The sequence below is a fragment of the Magnolia sinica genome, chromosome 2, assembly GCF_029962835.1.
Source record: "Magnolia sinica isolate HGM2019 chromosome 2, MsV1, whole genome shotgun sequence".
Taxonomy (NCBI): domain Eukaryota; kingdom Viridiplantae; phylum Streptophyta; class Magnoliopsida; order Magnoliales; family Magnoliaceae; genus Magnolia; species Magnolia sinica.
In genome coordinates, this window is record NC_080574.1 from 50,177,149 (window position 1) to 50,197,838 (window position 20,690).

A 20,690-nucleotide genomic window follows, 5' to 3' on the forward strand; every position below is an offset into this window, starting at 1 on the left:
AAATCTCCTAACGAGGCACATCGTACCCAGCCTCTCAGTAAGAATTAAATTAATTAGTGCTATGTGGATAAAGGACTGAATACCTGATACGTGGTGGATGCTGATGACATCAATGAACCCTAATGATATATGTCGGTCAGAATAAACTAGTGCATGGTTTATTAAGTAACCAACCAAATCTATTACTAACCTATATATTTTACTATATAAATAAGAGAGTATCTTAAATCAATGACTTCCGACCTTAGAGAAACATATTTTCAAAGTAATGACACATTTAAATTTCTCTCAAGCAGAATTGCAGCCTTAAAATGAGAAATAGCATTCAAGATTTTGATTGAATCAAAATTGTATAGATCATGTATACATTTAAAAAATATTTGAAAGAGGCAACAATTTTTGCTGAATGGGTCGTGAGGCTCCGTTAGAAGCCATGAAGAAGCATGTTTTGGTCGGGCAATCCTCCAAGTGGTAATGTAGATATCGAGCAATGCCCAACTGTCATGGAAGCAAGCAAAGCCTTCTCTACATCTTCAGACATGCTTCTTTGGATCATTGAGAGAATGTAATCAACAAAGACCGCGTCGCATGGAAATGTGATAGGCCCGTTACATGGTAACCCAAACATGTCTTCAGACATTTTAAAGAGCTGTTTGAAGATGGGACTGTTGAGATACACCAAAGGAACCACAAAACGTCTTCCGTCTGTGGTGTACACGACGAAGTGCCCCTTATCTGCCACTGATGTGCTGCACCCACTTGAATCTGGAGAGCCATTGCTGGGTCTCAAAAATGAGTTTCTCCTCCTCCCAAGGGCAGCCACCTTCTGCCCTTTTTTCACCATCTCCACAAGCTTCTTGGTGTTGATCATGGTCTACTCTATGAGTTGCAGGTGACCTAAATCTTAGATTGAAAAAGATGTGAATTGTGTTGTGCAAAAAGCAATGGAGGTGATTAGTTATATACATTCAAGGGTGGGGCACTATATTTAAGTGTAGGTTTCATATGTTAGGGAGCAAAGGATACAATAGCATGTGCTGATTAGATGAGATTTTAAGTTTGACGGTGGGTATGTCTGCCTTTTGTTGTCAAGGCATTTGTAAAATCAATTGTTGTTAAGAGATTTCGAAGAAAACATTTAGGGAGTCAAGTTTTGGTCATTCAGCTGACTTCTCATGATTAGTGATTGCTCTATCCATCAATTAAGAGAGAAGTATAAATGATACAGTGTCAATGATAAATGCAGACCATCCAAATCGTGTAAACACATGCCACATCTACGTGGCAATGAAAAGAATGAGATATAATAAAACTTTAATTGATTAGAATTTTAATTTTACCTTTTAATTTTATTTTTTTCCTTTTCATTGGGTTGTATCCAAGCCCACGCAATAGTACAGTATATATGGTCCACATTTGAGGCCCCATGAGCAAGCTGCGTGCTCTAGTAGACCCTTCCACAGAAGACATTAATTTAATATCATGTGGTCTCAAGTCTACCTATCACGTGATAAAGTACTGGACAGGAACTGCACGTGGTAAAAGATGCAAAAGTATGGGAAAGTTATTCTCAACCGACTAAGAACGTAATCACAACCTGAATCCCTTAATGGTCCACGAGCACGTGGTTTTGCTTGCCTTCCACCCTAACATTAATAAGCTACACCACATGTAGTGGGGCCTTCATTGCAAATACCTCTCCAACACTCTATAATTGTTTTACAATCGAATACTGTCCATAGAAACCCAACATGTGCATACCCACGCCAATTAAAGCCAGCCTTACTAAAGGTCGAATGCATTCGATCATCAGAATTATTTGATCCCTATCTAAATGTTTCTATGGTCCTCAGCCAGAGGTTACTATTGCTTTTCCAAAAAGAATTTTTATTTAAAAAAGGCTACATAAATGATCAGTCTAATTATCATTCCACTGCCTTATGCTGTGGTCGCCGTGCGAGCAAATGGATCCATGGTTGGGTGTACCCATTGTAATGTTTAGATAAAAATCCACCCAAACTACGAGGTGCATCACTCTATATTAGACCAATGAACCAAAAATTAGCTCCATTAGTAATTTAGGTGGATAACATTTTTATTTTTATTTTTCCTTCTGAAACTTGATTCACTGTATATTTCTCAAAAAGAAGGGGATTGTCGATGCCGATGCCGCACCTATCATATAGCAAAATAGAAAATCTAAACCTCATTCAAGTAACTCAAGCATACCATATCCAAAAAAAGAAGGCCCCTAATAATGTCGTGGAGAGCGGCTTGAGAATTGAAAAAGGAACTTTCTTGAGATGCGCTACCTCTCCTAGCCAGATTGTCGGCTATCGCATTAGCTTCCCTGGGAGTGTGGGCGAAGGAAACGTCTAACACAACTCGCGTCGCCCTAACCCTCACACACCAGTAGCACTAGGACCATGCTGTATTTGAGTTATTCAAATGGATCCCCACAATGGATTTGGAGTCACTTGCCACTTTGACTTTAGAAAAACCCAAACCAGCACATCTCATGAGGCCCTCCCAGATAGCATGAAACTCGGCTCGGGAGCTTGAGCCTATGCCATAGCTTGACGAGAATCCATAAACAAAATTCTCATCTAAACTTCTACCAACATTCCCTCCTCCTGATGGCCCTGGGTTCCCCCGAGCGGACCTGTCGATGTTGATCTTAATCCAGCCCCTCCTAGGCCTAAGCCATTTCACTACCCGAGAGGAAATCTTCTTTGTCGACAGAATGATGATGCGCAACTGCGTGAGGAGTGAGTTCGAAAGCCTATTGAGGGATGGATGGACCGATCCTCTCAATCCAATGATGAACCTAGACACTTACCCTTGAAGGACAAAATGAGGATTTGTCAAACAGCGCCCTATTCCTTTCCAGCCACATCTCCCATAATATGAAAGAGGGAAGGAGGACGCACAGGAGAAATAGGCGATCAGAAGAGGTGAGGGGGGCCCACCACAATGTGGCCCTCCCCATAGCTAAGAGCTGAGAAGCGTCGGCGACCCTGAAGAAAGGCTCGAAATGGCACCAAACCTTCCTAGCTGCAAATCCATCCGAGAAGAGATGGTCAATCGATTCCACCCTAGGCTAAAAGGGAGTGCTGCAGTAGACGCATTTGGAGACTATCTGAACACCTTTAGCTTGAATTCTAACATCCACCGGGACCGCTCTATGGATAATCTTCCAAGAAAAAAGGGAGGTTTTCAGCAAGATTGGAGGGGTGTTAAACCCATTTGGCCCATGGATACTTTCTAGCTAGCCTAAGGATCTCCCAAATAGATTTAACTTTGAATTCGCTAGATTATGAGGGGGCCCAGACTCTTCTGTCCTCTGATGGGGAGGTGCAGAAGCCTTCATCTGAAATATGGTCCACAACTTTTGACGGCAGGATGGATCGGGCAATACTAGGATCAATACAGCCTTGGGGGCTAATGAACTCACTGACCTGAATCACATGAGATGGCATAGGATGTTACAACTAAGCTGTGAGAGGCCCTAGCCCTGACCAGGAGTCTTTTAAAAAATCTAGCTCACCTTTACCAACGATCCAACGAGACTTGCCTGCAACGAGTGGGAGAAGCGAGCAGATCCTCTTCTAGATTGGAGATGCATGATTAGAGAGATAGGAACCATCAACATTGCCTAGATTAGCAGAATATTTGGCCCTGACAAAAGTCACCCAGCTGTTGGCATTATCAAATGTAAAAACATTCTAGGCCAATTTCATTTCGAATGCTATCATAACACAAGCTAGGCTTTTCATCCCTAGAGCCCCCTCCTCCTTGGGATGAGTAATGAGATCCCACTTCAGCCAATGGCATCATCTGTGTTGAGTATCAAGTATTGCATATTTTTCCCTATTTATATCTTGGTTTTATGAACATGATACTGTTTAATGTTATATTTTATACATATTTGTGTTGCAAGGTGAATCTGAGAGTTTAGATTGAAAAGAATGTTAAAAGTATGGATTTAATGCTTAAAATTCACCAAAGCAAAGGATGGATCTTAGGATACCAAGATTGAAGAATTCACATGCCAAAGATCCAAGAAAACTAAGTGAAGAATGAAGAAAATCGAAGTTTTGAAGTGAAATTGCGAGATCCTTGACTAGTCGAAGCTCTGGATCGACCAGCCTTGGCTCTAGCTCAACTAGTCTAAGAAACTTTGGCTGGAACTCTAGCGACATTATTTCATAAATTCACGCGACGAAGACTGTCCTCGACCAGTCAAAGATGACCTTCAGCCAGTCAAAGATTGCCTTCGACTCTTCTAAGGTTAGGCAGATTTTGCACGGATTGCGTAAATTTGAGGTGGTTTCCGAAATTTTCTAACTCGGTGCAAAAGTTGGAGTTCCCCAACTATAAATAGGAGTTCCTAGGATACTCCAAATGATATTCTAGGGTTTAAGGAGTGAAACAAAAGGGTGGAGCCACCGTCCAGGACTTTTTCTTATTCCTTAGTTGGTTTTTATGTTTTTCTTAAGAGATTTTAGTCAATCATGTCTATGGTTGGCTAAACCTCTTAGTTAGGGCTAAGAGGTGAAGCTTGCAGCGTGATTGAGATGTTTATTTTTTCTTAATTCATGTTTTTTATGTTAAACTTCATTGATTTCTAGTTGATTTTAAGGAAAATTTTGAGTTTTAAATGTTTGTTGTGATTCCAATTACAATAAATCTACATTGAATATCTTCTTTTCCTCTTTGAGATTGTGGGATTGGTAAATCCTGTTGTTCACCATCGTCCCTTAGGCATGATAAGGTGACATAATTCATTTTAAATTTTCATAATTCTCTTCTATTGAGATTGGATCAATGAGAAGTTCAGAGATTTGATCATCTCTTTCTCTAACTGGATAAGATAAGACTCTTATTCTAGTTGGATCTCTTGAATCATGTAAGGTAGTATCTCAATTGCTATGAGTGGATCCTTGATACCCTAATTCCGACCTTCAATTGTTAATTTAAACTTTATTCACAATTATTTCTTATTTTCATATTTCTCTTCTTAGACCTTCTTCTAGTTCTAGTTCTAGTTATTTTCAGAAACGTACAAGATTAGTCCCTGTGGATTTGACTTCAGCCTCGCCGAGTTATTACTACATCGCAGCACTACACTTGGGGTTGTGAATAAGTTTTTGGTGCCATTGCCGAGGACTATGGCTTCGTTTTTTTGAAATTAATTAGTGTTAGAATTAGGTTACGATTAGGACTAACTTTCTATTTTGTTTCTAATTTAGGATTTTTTTTTGCTTTGTTTTTAAACTAACATTGTTTTCTATTTTATAGGGTCCTAACATAGAATTCTGATCTGGTAATGTTCTTCTAACTTCTTCACTCTACTTGCTTTCCATATTTGTTGTATGAATTAGAAAATAAAATTAAAATTTGGTGTGGTTCATGCCCTCGCGGGTAAAGAACCATACTCTGAGACCTTTGAGAGGAGTTTTGGTTGAAAAATCCATTGATAAGTTAGAAAATTCTCAAATATTTTTGAAATATCATCTGAGAGCATGGCTTAAGAACATCAAGTTAATGAAGATCCTGTGCATCATACACCACCTATTAGGACAGTGCGTGATGAGAATGAAGTGCATCGGGTTCCACCAGTTCGAACTTTACCAGATTATTTGCAACCGGTGAGAATAAGTTCACCTTCCTGCATAATTCTCCCAATCAATACAGGAAATGTGAACTTCAAACCTGAGATAATCCAATTACTTCTTAACTTCCATGGACTTGATTTTGAGAATCCATATATTCATATTAAAGAATTTGAAGAGATTATTATAACCATGCATTTTAATGATGTTCTTTCTGATAGAATTGGCCTTAAATTATTTCCATTCTCTTTAAAAGAAAAGGCTAAATCATGGTTTCATTCATTAAGGCTTAGATCCATTGCAACATGGGCAAAGATGAGCCAGGAGTTTCTAAAAAAATTCTTCCTGGCTCATAAAACCAATGCTTTTAGACGGAAAATAATGAACTTCTCCCAGAAAAATAATGAGACCTTCTTTCAATGTTGGGAACGGTTCAAAGACTTACTTCTCGCTTGCCCACACCATGGTTATGAAACTTGGCTAACAATTGATCTTTTTTATGACGGACTCTGTCTAAACATGCATTTATTCATATAGATGATGTGTAATGGCGAGTTCATGGATAAGAAACCAGAAGACGCATGGGATTACTTTGACATGTTAGTTGAAAACTCTCAAACATGGGACACATCAAACTAAGCTAGTACTCCCAAGGAAGTGCCAAGAGAGATAGGAATACATGTACTCAAGGAGGAGGATGATATTAATGTATGGTTGGCAATTCTCACATGAAAAATTGAGGACTTGGAATTTAGGAAGGAATCAACTTAGCCCAAAGCAGTCGTCGAAACCGTATGTGGAATTTGCGAGAGCGATGTACACCCAATCAAAGATTGTCTTACCATCCCAACTTTTCAAGATGTGTTTCACATTCAAGCAGATACTACAAACACGTATCAACGACTACTCGGTGCACCAAATTCTAACATGCACACTCCTAATTAGTGGAACCTTAATTGGAGAAATGAACCAATTGCAAATGTAACCAATTATCCACAAGGGCCATCTAGTGGACTTCCACCAAGGAGAACCCTTGAAGATACATTAGATACATTTAGGCAGGAGCAACTGTAGGTTATAAATGAGCTTAGAACTTTAGTTGCAAGACTTGAGATATAACTGAATATTAGGGAGACTGAGATCTTTTCGGCCAAACCACAACCTAACCCAAAAAGACAATGTGAGATATGTGATCTCAACTATTCAACTCAGCATCTGGAACATGTTAAAACTATTGCCACCTTGAAAAGTGGAAAGACAAAGAGATTCTAAGGAAGACTGGGAAACCTAAAGAGTCAAAAAATTCAAAGGATGGTGGTGAATCTAGTAATGCTCCATATGACAAAGAGCCATTACAGGGATAGAAACTTGTGGCCTCATTTCCTCAACGTCTAATCACATCAAAAAGGCTAATTCAGAATCAAAATATTCTAGAGGTTTTTCAACAAGTCAAGATTAAGAACCCCTTTTTAGATGAAATTAAACAATTCCCATCTTACGCCAAATTCCTGAAAGATCTGTGTGGTAAAGCGGAAGCTGAACGTACACAAGAAAACATTTTTGACTAAACAAGTGAGCGCCATAATCAATCAAAAAACTCCCCCAAAATATAAGGATCCTGGAATTCCTACGGTCAAATGTGTGATCGGAAACTTCAAGGTTGATAACGCACTTCTAAACCTTGGGGCAAGTGTTAATCTGATACCATACTCGATATATGAACTATTAGGCCTTAGTGAGTTAAAACCCACTAAAACAACATTACAACTAGCCGATCGCTCAACTAGAATACCGAGAGGTATGATAAAAGATGTGTTGGTCAAAGTTAATAGATTCTACTACCCAGTAGATTACATCGTCTTGGATACACACTCAGCTTCAAATATGGGTGCTTAAATTCTGATTATATTAGGTTGGCCATTCTTGGCTACTGCTAATGCCATCATAAATTACCAAAATGGAGTAATGAAAATATCTTTTGGGAATATGATGGTAGAATTCAATGTGTTTCATTTGCACAAGCCACAAGAGGATGAGGACCTGACCCATGAAATGAACTTGATAGATACATTTAAAGATGATGAGTCTCTTTTAACTAAAAATCCAGAATCTCTGGATGTCTTATAATGCCCTGACTTTTCAGGACCCGAGTATATGACTCGTTTCCCAACAACTTGAGTGTTAACCTTAAGGGATGGTCAAATTCGAGTATATATTTTTTTCGACTATCAGAGTAAGTAGATGAGCATAGAATGGATGAGTAAGCATAAAGAAAAAATTTACAATTACATTTAGAATGTACAAGAGGTTACTCATAATGACTTATACAACCCAATGTCTTAACATTACTAATTACTAGATTTACATACATGAGAAATATAAAAGAAAATGTATGAACAAAAGCCGCAAGATCGTCCAGCTTCCTTGACAAGTACAACCACGCATCCTTGACCATCATAACTGCTCCTCATCAGTCTGAACCTGCATATTACTTAAGCCAACTGTAGTACCTGTATGGTTGTATATTTGATGGATGAGTGACCAACTCAGTGTGAATTCTCCTCAAGATTACATACCACCGCATTAGGTAAGCATCATTATAAAATAAAGAATACAAAATAATACATGATGCAGGTCTTATTAGATGCATGGATGCGTGAATGCAATCATTGACCTGGGAAAAACATCCAGACGGTTAGTGGGCTCGTCACCCATGCAATCATTGACCCGAGAAAAACATCTAGATGGTCTGTGCCCTGGGAAAAATGTCTAGTCAGGCAAATATGTACGATAACAATAGATGTTGGTCTGTGTCCTGGGAACAACATCTAGTCAGGCAAATACATATGTCACGTACGATAGCAATAGATATTGGTCTGTACTATGCATACATGATTAGCCAACCCATTATTAGTCCAATTACAACTAGCTAATTTAAATAAGCTCATGGTGATTACGAGGAGCTCACGGCCCAGCGTAGGCCGACGGCTCGGGCATAGTGTCCCATGACCACCATCCCCGGCTCATGAGGCTACCATCTTAGGATGTTTAATGAAAATTTGTCGATTAGTAGCCAATCATATTACAGTATATGGGGCTTACCATCGCATGGTTGCATAGTATAAAATATTGAACCCATATGGGGAGAATACTAGAACAAAGCCACATAGGGTAAATTTTCAAAATAGGCCATATATGGCAAGTATCAAAACCATGTGATAAAATACTATCCTTGAAAACCATTAGACACAACAACCTTGGATGGTAGGCCCATATCAATGGTCAATTTAGACCACCATTCAATAACCATTTAGCCGAATGTCCATTATAATCACAACCAGTCTGGTTACATCCCAAGTATGGGTGTACATTTATAGGTGGGGGTTTCCCACTGATGTACCGGTTTAAGTTCTATAAGAAATCCCTAAATAATCCCCAAGCATGAATAAATATGTAGAATAAAGATTAAACATGCAATGTAACAATTTAATTCCAACAATTAACACATGTGACTATGAAATGGAGATATCAATTATAAATTAAAATAAAAACTATAACTTAAGCTAATGGAAAAATGACAAGCTCAAGGGGAAGAATCATCACCTCATATGTCAACTTACCTTCTAATGTTATTGGGAAGTGTGCACGCCCTTACACTTGGATCCTACCATAAGTTATGAAATTGTACCATTAGATCCGACTTAACTCACTGTTTATGTTCAAGGTATTGACCTAGGGTTTAGATTGTTTAGGGTTTTATCCTAGAGTTTAGGTCTATGCTAGATGTTTAGGGTTTGAACCCTAGTTGGTGTGTTAGTTATAATTTAATCTTAATAATTACTAGATAACCATTAATGTTAGTGTTATAATTTATATTAGCCAGTACATTAATAATGTTGGTTCACAAGTTCATATGTAAATATACCGATATTACCTATCATAATGTCTAATAATTTATTAAATAATGCAAGTAATACTAATAAAATTCCTACTAACAATAATATAACAAGGATTAATACTAATAATCATATTAACAAGGATTATACTAATCCCATAATGAAAGTGATGGGACTAATAGTTATCGACAATGAAAATATAATAGTACTTAAGGGTAATAAATAAAATGTAGAAGTCTAATAATCATAATTTTGTTTATTATTTCTAATACTAATATATGTAACATGTTAGTGGCTACTCATCTTTAGTATTCATAGTAGTTAGGGTCTTAACTATGCTATTTAATGAACTTCGACCCACAATCTATCCTATCGTTTGGGTTTGGATCACATCATCTAGTGGACTTTGACCCACACCCTCAGTTAAGGTCAAGGTTTGAGAAATACAAGTTTAATAGCTATAACATCTAATTAAACAATCAAAAGTGATTTTCAACACAAGAGGGTGGAGGGTTTTATACCTCAACGGAGATTGGATGTGGCCTAGTGAGCTAACTAAGGAGGTTGAGTTGAGTTGACACAGCCGTCGCACTTCTTCTACCTTTCTCCCTCTTCACATTTTCCTTTGTCTCGCACTATTGTTTACACATTGCACATCCAGCCACACCATGGACTCGGGACTCCAGTAGTAAACCCAACCCAGCTCACTCAAAACGTAGCGAGTTAACTCGGTTCGAGTCATTTCACCATTTTTTTCACTTGTTGTGAGCTATGCATTGTTGGGTGAGATGGACTGACCATTATTACAGCAAGGGGAACATGGGCCATGGTGTTGGCAATTAGAGGATCCAGCTTTCCTAAAATGACCTGAACCGAAGGGAGAATCGATCAACTGATTTGACTCAGTTGGGCAAAACTCGGCTGGGATAGTTACCTGACAGATGGTGCTTGAGTTCTAACCTGAAGGGTGGACGGTCTGGACCGATTTACTAGTCACGGTTGACTTAAAAACCACGCAGCAGGCCTTTCTTCAATAGCTCTAGCAGATGCCAAGAGCCACCTGACTCGGTCCAGCCTCAACTCGGTTCGAGTTGAGCTAGAGCCGCACACAGCAGAATCCACTCCCTCTTACTCTCTTCTTTCTTCTCCTTTCTTTCTCATTCTCTCTCCCTTACTCCTAATAATTCCTTCTTCTTCTGTTCCTTCCTATTTCTTTTTTTTTTCTTTCTTCTCCTCATAATGCTGGGGAAACTCCAGCAGGGAGACTGACCAGCCCACACCTCGAGAACACCTGACTCGGTCAGTTCTTGACTCAGTTCGAGTTGAGCTAGTGTAGCAATGCACTTTTGCTCCTCTCCTTTCTTTCTCCATTTTCTTCTTTCTTCAATATGCATGGGGTGCTACAGAGATGGCCCACCTCGTGAGCGAAGAAGATCCAAAGCTCGCGGTCGCCACACGAATGGTAGTTTTCTGACGAGGAAGAAGACGCGACTTTCATGGCAGATTCACCATTCCTGCATCTTCCTTTGATCCGCCTATTGTGGACGGTGCAGATGGGCTGATGGAAGCTTGGACGATGGGAGGAACGGAGCTAGGACGCTGTTTGGCTGGTGGGTTCGGATAAAGAAGGTGGCGGTCGATTTTTTGGTTGCAGCTGCAGTAAACGGATGAGAAGTCTCCTTTTTCTCAATCCTCTCATCCTTAAAATAAACCCTAGCTCATCTCAGAGCCATTGGATCGGTAATACATGGTCTGGATTTGATCCAGTTAAAATGTCCCCAAATCCGGTGGGTAGGGGCAAAAACCGAACGTGGTTTTGCTTAGGACGCTCTAAGCAAATGGGTGGCTGAGATGTTTCGATAGAGGGACGGCTAGGATGGGCAAATCCATATTCACGCGGATCATAATAGCTGGTAACCAGAAGGCGCAGTAGAAGTTTCCGTTTTCGAAAACAAAATGGCCGCACACCCCTCCGTTGTCCTGGGAAATGGGCTTACATGTGTGATTTTCCACCTATGAAACCACCATTGTTCTGTTCTGCCGTGGACGCTCTATTAGATGGGTGGTTTGGATCCTCTCACTAGGACGAGATGGTGGGCCACATCTCGATCAATCATGAAGGAAGAAAAACAACGGGTTTTGTTTTTCAAATGGCTGGAGGCGGGAATCTCTCCCGTTTTGGGAAAGTGCCGGGTCAAAGCAGGTTTGACCCAAGCCTTGATCCCACGCGCTGCATGTGCACGTCACGGTGGTACACACCAGATCCATTGTGGGGTCGACCGTGATGTATCATCCAATCTACTCCATCCATTCTACTTGGAAGGCCAAATCAAAGCCCTTGACCAAGGATGGGGTAGATATAAAGTTTAGGGGGACTATTCTCTTAGTTATAAGCTCTAATTGAGGGTTTCCGTTGAATTGGTGATCGAATCGTCCTGAATTTGGACCTCAACGGTTAAAATGGCCCTAGGGATTTATTCAGACACTCGGGACCACCTATATTATAGATTTTAGAATATTAACTGTTATTAGTAGAATAAGTTTTAATATTTACTATTATTACTATTATTATCATTATTATTATTATTATTATTTTCAAATTTTAGGGCCTTACTTTAAGGTGGCCATGTAGTGGGCCAAAAAATGATTTAATTAAAATCCTTAGTAGTTAATTTCAAGTTTCTTTTGAAATTCGATGGTCAGATTTGGTTTCGAATTGTTGATCCATGTCAATCTAGTGATTTGATAGCTTTCATTACTAGTTACAGATTAATTGATTAGTGGATCTACGAGTTTAGTCCCGACTCTAGTGAATTGCAATTCAGCCTCATTACGGCATGATGTTCCACCCTAAGAGTCAATGGTTGGATAGCCCAACAATGAATGAAGGTTACTCCTTGTGGATTGATCTAGAGGTTGATCAAATGAGTTGCCTAACTCATGGTTGGATTGAAAGGTCATACACATTTACTTAGGGTAAAATTTGAGGCTTCATTGATCTTTGCGATCAAATGAATATGATACCGAAACTTCAACTTTCGGCTAGATCATAGATGCAATCCTACTGTGAGCAATCAAGAGTGAATTTAAGTGGATTGACCTTAGACCTTACGATTGTGTTGTAGGTCACCCTGATCCAAATTTAGACGGTTAATATGGTCAAATTGCGACTCATCGAGAGGTGTTTAGCGTTGTGGGTTATATGTGTTCCCACACGTGCCTGCTAATTAGGTTCCTATGGTAACACCTGAGTACTGAATGTACGGGGTGTTTCATGTCTGCCTGGCACACTTTGTGGATTTAAACAATCATATTGGCCAGGAAGTTGATGCCACTCCTTCCACAAACACTAAATTCTTACTATTACATGTGGAGGAGATAGATTTTGAACCAGAGCCTATGACTTCGAATTTTAAAGAGACCACGATGAACAACTTTTTTTATTATTCAATTGTTTATGGTCTCTCATTCACCTCAACCTACTAACATTGAGAAATTACCTTCTGCAGGTGATTCATATATTCTCCGGAAACCTCTAAATTCCAATCGCAAACATGTTGCTGAGGTTCTTAAATTTCTCTGGACATTCATGCTCCAAGACATCCAAGCCTATTGCAAAAAGGGCTTTTGAATTATCTTGTTGAGAAACCTTGTGAAAATTTTATCAAAATACTAGCCGGAGGAGGAACCTTACTACATAGTTGAGTAGATTTCCCTTGTTTCATAAGATTTAAGATTATGATAGCTTGCTTTAATTTTGTTGAGTCTTTATGCTAACCCATCTTCATATTGAGTCCTTTAGAGTAGCGTCAATTCTCCTTATTCAGGTATTACCTTTCCATCATTTCTCTTTTCTTTTCATTGCCTCATGTGCATTAAATGATTATATCTTTTACATTAAGGACAATATAGATTTTAGTTGGGGGGTATGGATTAGGTAAACTAATCAGTGTTTTTCCTTATCTTTGAGCAAAAATTTTGAAAATTTTCAATTTCTCAAAACAAAAACCTATTTGGAAGCCTATAGTTTGTGTACTTGAGAATGTTTTGAGTATGATAAGATTGAGATTGAACTTTGAATTGTTAGAGTTTCATCAACTAAGTATTCTATCACCAAAGTTCTTGCCCTCAATTAATTAATAGGAAGTTTTGAATATCATGTTAATCTAAATCACAAGACACATTCAATTCATTTTCTTGAATTATGTTTGAATTTCTATTGGTTAATATGTAAATCATTGATAGATGTTGAGAATTGAGTTTGAAGAATTTTATCCACTTTAAAAGATGAAAAACCATTTAAAAAATAGGAGATCGACAAAAAGGTGTTGTATGGTAAAAAGACTGGAAAAGAAAAAAAAAGGGATGAAAGAATATAAAGTTTGAAAAAGAATGGAAATGAAAAGACTGAAAGTACTGAATAAATACAAGTGATCGTTGATATAAAATCAAAAACTAGAAAAAGAAGGAAAGGGGAATAAGTTCGGAATCAGTACTTAATTATTTGATTAGTCTTAAAGTGATGAGCATGGCTAACATTATGAAAGGATGGTATGTTCACGAAAAGTAAGTTGGAATTCATTAAGCACGTTGAAAAAACTTGATATATGAACTTATACTCTTAAGTGATTGATATAGAGAACCTATTTGATTGATTGCTCATTTGATTTGGCTCTAGGTTTTCAAATTTTCACTCTCACATATTTAGATTATACTCATTCATGCTTGTTTGCACAAAAGATTATTTTTCTGAAAAGATTTAAAACTTTGAGAATTGAAGATTATTTCATGCATGTTTTGCTCGGGACTAGGAAAATGCTAGTTAGGGAGTGCGTTGAGTGTCAAATATTGCATATTTTTTCCTATTTATATCTTGGTTTTATGAACATGATATTTCTTAATGTTATAGTTTATACATATTTGTGTTGCAAGGTGAATCTGAGAGCTTAGATTGAAAAGAATGTTAAAAGTATAGATTTAATGCTCAAGAATTACTAAAGCAAAGGATGGATCTTAGGAGACCAAGATTGAAGAATTTACATGCCAAAGATGTAAGAAAACCAAGTGAGGAATGAAGAAAATCAATGATTTGAAGTGAAATTGCAAGATTCTCGACTAGTCAAAGCTTTGGCTTGACCAGCCCTAGCTTTATCTCGACTAGTCTAAGAAACTTTGGCTCGAACTCTAGCGACATTATTTCTTAAATTCGCGCCATCTTCGACCAGTCGAAGATTGCCTTCAACTTGTCTAAGGTTAAGCAGATTGTGTGCGAATTGTGTAAATTTGAGGCGATTTCGAATTTTTCCAACTCGATACAAAAGTTGGAGTTCCCCAACCATAAATAAGAGTTCCCATGATGCTCCAAAGGATATTCTAGGGTTTGAGGAGTGAAGCAAAAGGGTGGAGCTGTCGTCTGGGATTTTTTCTTCTTCCTTGGTTAATTTTTATGCCTTTTTTAAGAGATTATAGTTCAATCATGTCTATGGTTAGGTAAACCTCTTGGGTAGGGCTAAGAGGTAAAGCTTGTAGTATGATTGGGATGTTTATTTTTCTTTGATTCATGGTTTTATTTTAAACTTCATTGATTTTTAATTGATTTTAAGGAATATTTTCAGTTTTTAAGGGTTTGTTGTGATTCCAATTACAATAGATCTGCAATAGCTTTGAATATCTTCTTTTCCTCTTTGAGATTGTGGGATTGGTAAATCTTGTTGTTCACCATCATCCCTTGAGCATGGTAGGGTGATTGAATTCCTTTTAAATTTTCATAATTCTCTTCCATTGAGACTGGATCAATGGGAAGTTCAGAGATTTGACCATCTCTTTCTGTAACTGGATAAGATAGGACTCTTATTCTAGTTGGATCTCTTGAATCATGCAAGGTAGCATCTCAATTGCTACAAGTGGATCCTTGGCACCCTAGTTCCCACCTTTCAATTGTTAGTTTAAACTTTATTCACAATTACTTCTTATTTTCAGATTTCTCTTCTTAGATCTTCTTTCAGTTCTAGTTCTAGTTATTTTCAGAAACGTATAAGATTAGTCCATGTGGATTTGACCTCCATCTCACCGAGTTATTACTACATCTTGACCCTACACTTGGGGTTGTGAATAGTCTACTGATCCCATCCCAGCCCCAAAAGAAGTTTGCACAGACTTTATCTAGCTCACAAAGGAGAGTTAAATGGATATCAGTTGCTGCCAAAACATGAACAAGGATACTATTAAGGACATAGTTGATAAGAATGGCGCGGCCCTCTTGGGACAACAACTTGGTCTTCCACCCTAAGATTCTAAGCTGAAATTTCTCCACTAAAGGTCGGTAATAGGACCTTAATGCTCTCCCTTTGAAAATTGGGACACCTAGGTAGTTGAAAGGAGCTAATCCCCAGTGAAAATCAAGTGTTCTTTGGACTATCCTGACCCAGGATTTAGATTGGGAAGTTGTGATGATGAAAGAGCTCTTGTTGCTGCTGATTTTCTGGTTGGACACTGATTAGTACGCCTTAAGGAAGTCTGGGATCTTCTTCAGCATGGTTCTCCCACCATTAGCTAGTAATAACATGTCATCCACAAAGAGTTGGTGGGAGACGACAGGGCAGGATTTGTGAGTTACATAGGGAAGGCAGGCCCCACTACTGAAAAGCTGCTGCAAGCCTCTACTGAGAACTTCTGATGCAAGGTTGTAAAGGATCAGCAAGATCGGGTCTCCTTGACGAAGACCTCTAGATGAGTGGAAGAATTCGCATGGTTCATCGTTGATAAGAACTGAGAACCAAGAGTTCACCCAACATGTTTCCACCATATCTATCCAGATGGCATAAAAGCGAAACTTTTTCAGGACTACCTTGAGGAACCCCCAATCCAGTCTTTTTCCATGTCCATCTTCATGAGGATGTTGCCTCCTTCGACTTTCCTGTCTATGTCACTGAAGACCTCTTGAGCGAGTGCACAATTTTTTACTATGGCTCTTCCTTGGACAAATGCCCCCTGCTCAAGGGACACAATCTTGGGCAGGATCTTGCTAAGCTTGTTAACAATTAGTTTGGAAAAGATTTTGTAAATACAGTTACATAAACTAATTAGACGAGAATCAAAATTTTCTTAGGGTGTTAGGCCCGTATCCTAGCCTGTACTGTTCCATAGGCTTCTGCGGTCCTCCCGGCTGAATTCCAGCGACCCGCGATGCGTAAACAGTAATTGTGCGCGATCTTGAGTTGTATCCCGCATTCTAGAGTTGACTTAACTCAAAACCTATATCCTTGCGACCGTGCCATCGCTGTGGTTCTGACGTCGCGTATTATGGCCAAGGCGATACCCAGGCCAGGAGATGTGGGCCCACGTTCAGTTCGAGTAAAACGTCACGCGTTACGAATTTCGAGAGAATCTCTACAACACATCACATCAATCCATCAATCAATCAAGTCAAGTATAACCCATACCCTACCCATCCCTCTCTCACCCAAAAATTAACAACACCCATACCTAGCCATTCATTCCTCACCAACAAGTCAATGAGACCCATGCCTCCCATGTCATTTACATCACTCCTCTCTCCCTCACTTCTCACTTCATGTTTCTTTTCCAAACAACAAAGGGAATGTGGACGTCCAAGCTCTCCATGAGAAGAGCTAGTGTGGCCCACCTCCCTAGCAACCAATCCCACCATCCAAAGATCATCTCCATCGTTGAAATGCATTCCTTGGAGCTCTAGGATGCGTTGATGGAAGAAGAAGTCCAAGGAGATCAAAGGTGGGTGTTCATAGCATTAAATTTCTCTGATTTTGTTAATTTAAGGGCCCACATGGTGGGACCCATTTTGATGTATGACTGTATCAGAGAGACCCATAGTGGCGGGGTCCCTCCGCTACTCCGATCTCTCTCTCTCTCCCTCTCTCTCTCTCTCTCTCTCTCTCTCTCCCCCTCTCTTTATCCTTTGGTGATGGAATGTGGCCCACCTATGAAGTATGTATCGTATCCATGCCGTCCATGCGTGGACCTCACACGTGGGACCAACCATGTAGAACCTGATTGGCTGGAGTATTTACAACAGCTATATAGCTGCTGTATTCATGTTACCAAGTCCTGTAGGTGTGACGGAGGTATGTGTTATTCAACACCGTCCATCCATTTTGCTTGAAGCGGGACCCCACCTAGATATATGGTATATCTCCACAGTCCACCCTACTTCCCAGCTCATTTTAGGCATTGATCCGAAAAATGAAATTAATCCGAAACTTTGGTAGGCTGCACCATTTAAAACGTTATTTTTAATAGTTAAAATTATTAGGGCCCACTGCAATGTTTTATAGGCATCAAAATATATCCAATATTGGGCTTCTTAAACTCGTCACGAGCTCAGGAACCCAGCTGACAGACTGGATCCTCTTAATGTGGGCCCCACCTATGAAAAACTTCAAAAGAAAAATTATAAACAGCAGTCGATGTTGCTATCAGCGTCCAGAGGACGCTGCAGCAAGCAGCGTCCGCTGCTTATGTCGACGCAGGATCGGTGGGCCCCACTTCAGGCCCCACCATGATGAGTGTTGAACATCAACACCGTGCATTTGATGGGTCTCATTTAATAGTTGGAATATCTCAAAAATCAACTGTACATGAGGCTCAAGTGGTCCACACTATAAAAAGCAGTGGGGTATTGAACGTCTGTCATTGGAACCCTTTTTGGTGAACGTCTGCCATTGAAACCCTTTTTGGGACGTTGAAATTTCAGACCAATACAATTTTTTTGGGTCTTTGTGACCTTATGAACAGATTGAATGGAAAATAAATGTTACGGTGGGCCCCACGTGGGACCCACCTCCGTGAAGTGGAATGGCTGGTGTATAGCAGCTATGTAGCTGCTGTATTGACGTTTGCAAGTTGTGTGGGTCGGTAACTCACCTTACTGTATAATCCACATGTTCCAGCATGTGGGACCCACGTGATTTATGTTTTGTATCCTCACCGTCTAATCTAACAAAGGACGGTGGGATGCCATCTAATATAGGTGTTCTATTCTAGCTGTGCATCATCTAGATGGTGGGACACCACATGATGTATGGTGGGGCTTACCTTGGTATATGTGTTTTATCTCAACTGTCCTTTACGCAAACAACTCCATGATATATGTGTTGTATCCACCGTCCATCTGTATGGACCACAAGTGATGTGTAAGTTTTATTTGTACCATCCATTTGATGGGTCCCCTTTATATATGGGGTACCCAAAAAAAAAATCAGCCGTAAACAGAACTCAGGTGGCCCACACCATCTACAATCTTGTGAAGACATGCTAAACCATATAAAAGCACTTGCTGGGGCCCATCTGAGATTTGGATGTACCTGAACCTTGGTCTGACCCTTTAACCAAGTGGGACACACATAATGGATGGGTTGGATTTGTGAACCACAGCTTGGTGGGCCCAACAAACGGTTATGAGTGCTTTAATGAGGGTGACCTCTCCATTGTGTGTACGGTGTGGCCCACACAAGCCACAGGTTGACTTGATTTTAAGTCCCAGGCCCCACCATGATGTGTGTATCATACCCACACCATTAAACTATTTTTGGGTCGTGGGCCCCATTGTATTGTATGGCCCACCTTATATGTATGTGTTGTACACACACCATCCCTCCATGAGACCCACTGAAATGCATGCGTGGTATATCCACGCTGTCCATCTACTAGGGACGGCGGGGCCCCTTGACGCGGGTGTTATATATATCCAGCCGTCCATCTGTTAGACATGGGGCATGGACCCTACCTTAATATATGTATTGTATATTGCACCGTCCATTTCTGGATGGTACCATGTAAGCCGACCTTGATGTATATGCTGGAAATCTAGCCGTCCACCTATTTTACCAATGGGACCCACCCTTGATGTATTTATTCTATATCCATGCTGTCTATCAGGTGGACCACATTACAACTAGTGAGGGATTGATATTCTACCATTGAAACCCCTTTTGGGAGTGTAGAAGTTTTGGACCAGTATAAAATTTGTTCTTCCTCTTGATTCAAGTATTTGTGACTGTATGAGTAGATCTGGATGGAAAATAAACATTGTGGTGGACCTTGGTAATTTTAACAGTGATAAATTATTATCACCACTGTTATTTATGGTATGGTCTAGATGATCTCCCATTATAATCCATTTAGGTAACACTCCAAAATGATCCCTATATAAAGATGTATGGTGTAGATAGCCCACCTAGAAAGGTGGGCCCGATTTGATGTATTTGAGGCTCACCTGTTATATATATTTGAGGCCTATGTGTAGGGCCCACCTATTGTGTATTTGAAGCCCATTAGTTGTGGCCCATTGTGATATATATTCAGGGCACATGGTTGTGGCCCATTGTAATGTATATGAGGGCTCATTAGTGCGGCCTGTTGATGCGGCCCACTTGATGTATATGAGGCCCATTATGATATATTTGAGGCTCATGGGTTGTGGCCAACTGTGATGTATTGAGGCCCATGGGTTAGGGCCCATAGTGATGCATTGGAGTACATTGTTGTGGCCCATTTGTTGTGCCCCAGTATGATATATTTGAGGACCATGGGTCGTGGCCCATGGTAATGTATATCAGGCCTGTGTATTTGGCCCATCTTGATGTGTATATGGCCCTTATGTGAGACCACGAGCTCATTATATGTTTTGGCTCTATGTGGACCACTCCTTGGGAGCAATGTTGGTTAAATGGCCACATTGATGGGCAGTGATGGTTAAATGTCCACATTATGACCTTCCCTTAGGCCTTGTTAGGCCCATTCTCATCAATCATCAAGTCCGATTAACGAGGCCGATTCTGTTAGTCGACGCCAATTGTCAAGGCCGATTGTCAAGGCCGATTGTCGAGGCTGATTCCAATTGTATAGGCGATTCCGATTGCCGAGGCCGATTCCGACATGGCGAGGCCGATTTTGATTATCGAGGCTGATTATCGAGGGCGAATATTGAGGCCGATTGTCGAGGCCCAATGTGATGTATATGTGGCCCATATTTAAGGCCCATTGTGATGTATATTCAGCCCATGTTTGAGGCCCAATGTGATGTATATTAGGTCTATGTGATTAGGCCCATTATGGTGCATTTGAGGGCCAGGCGATGGAGTCCATTTTCATATATCTTAAACCCATGTGAGAGGCCCATCGTGATGTGTATTTGCTCTTG

At 39.9% G+C, this 20,690-nt stretch overlaps 1 protein-coding gene across 1 annotated transcript; it reads right to left on the reverse strand.

Annotated features, from left to right (window-relative positions):
* Nucleotides 1–281: 281 nt before the first annotated feature.
* LOC131228773 (auxin-responsive protein SAUR64-like) lies at nt 282–958 on the reverse strand. Its single transcript, XM_058224643.1, has one exon. It carries the CDS (start codon nt 869–871, stop codon nt 425–427), a length of 447 nt encoding a protein of 148 aa, XP_058080626.1. The 5' UTR covers nt 872–958; the 3' UTR covers nt 282–424.
* Between the last annotated feature and the right edge of the window lie 19,732 nt (nt 959–20,690).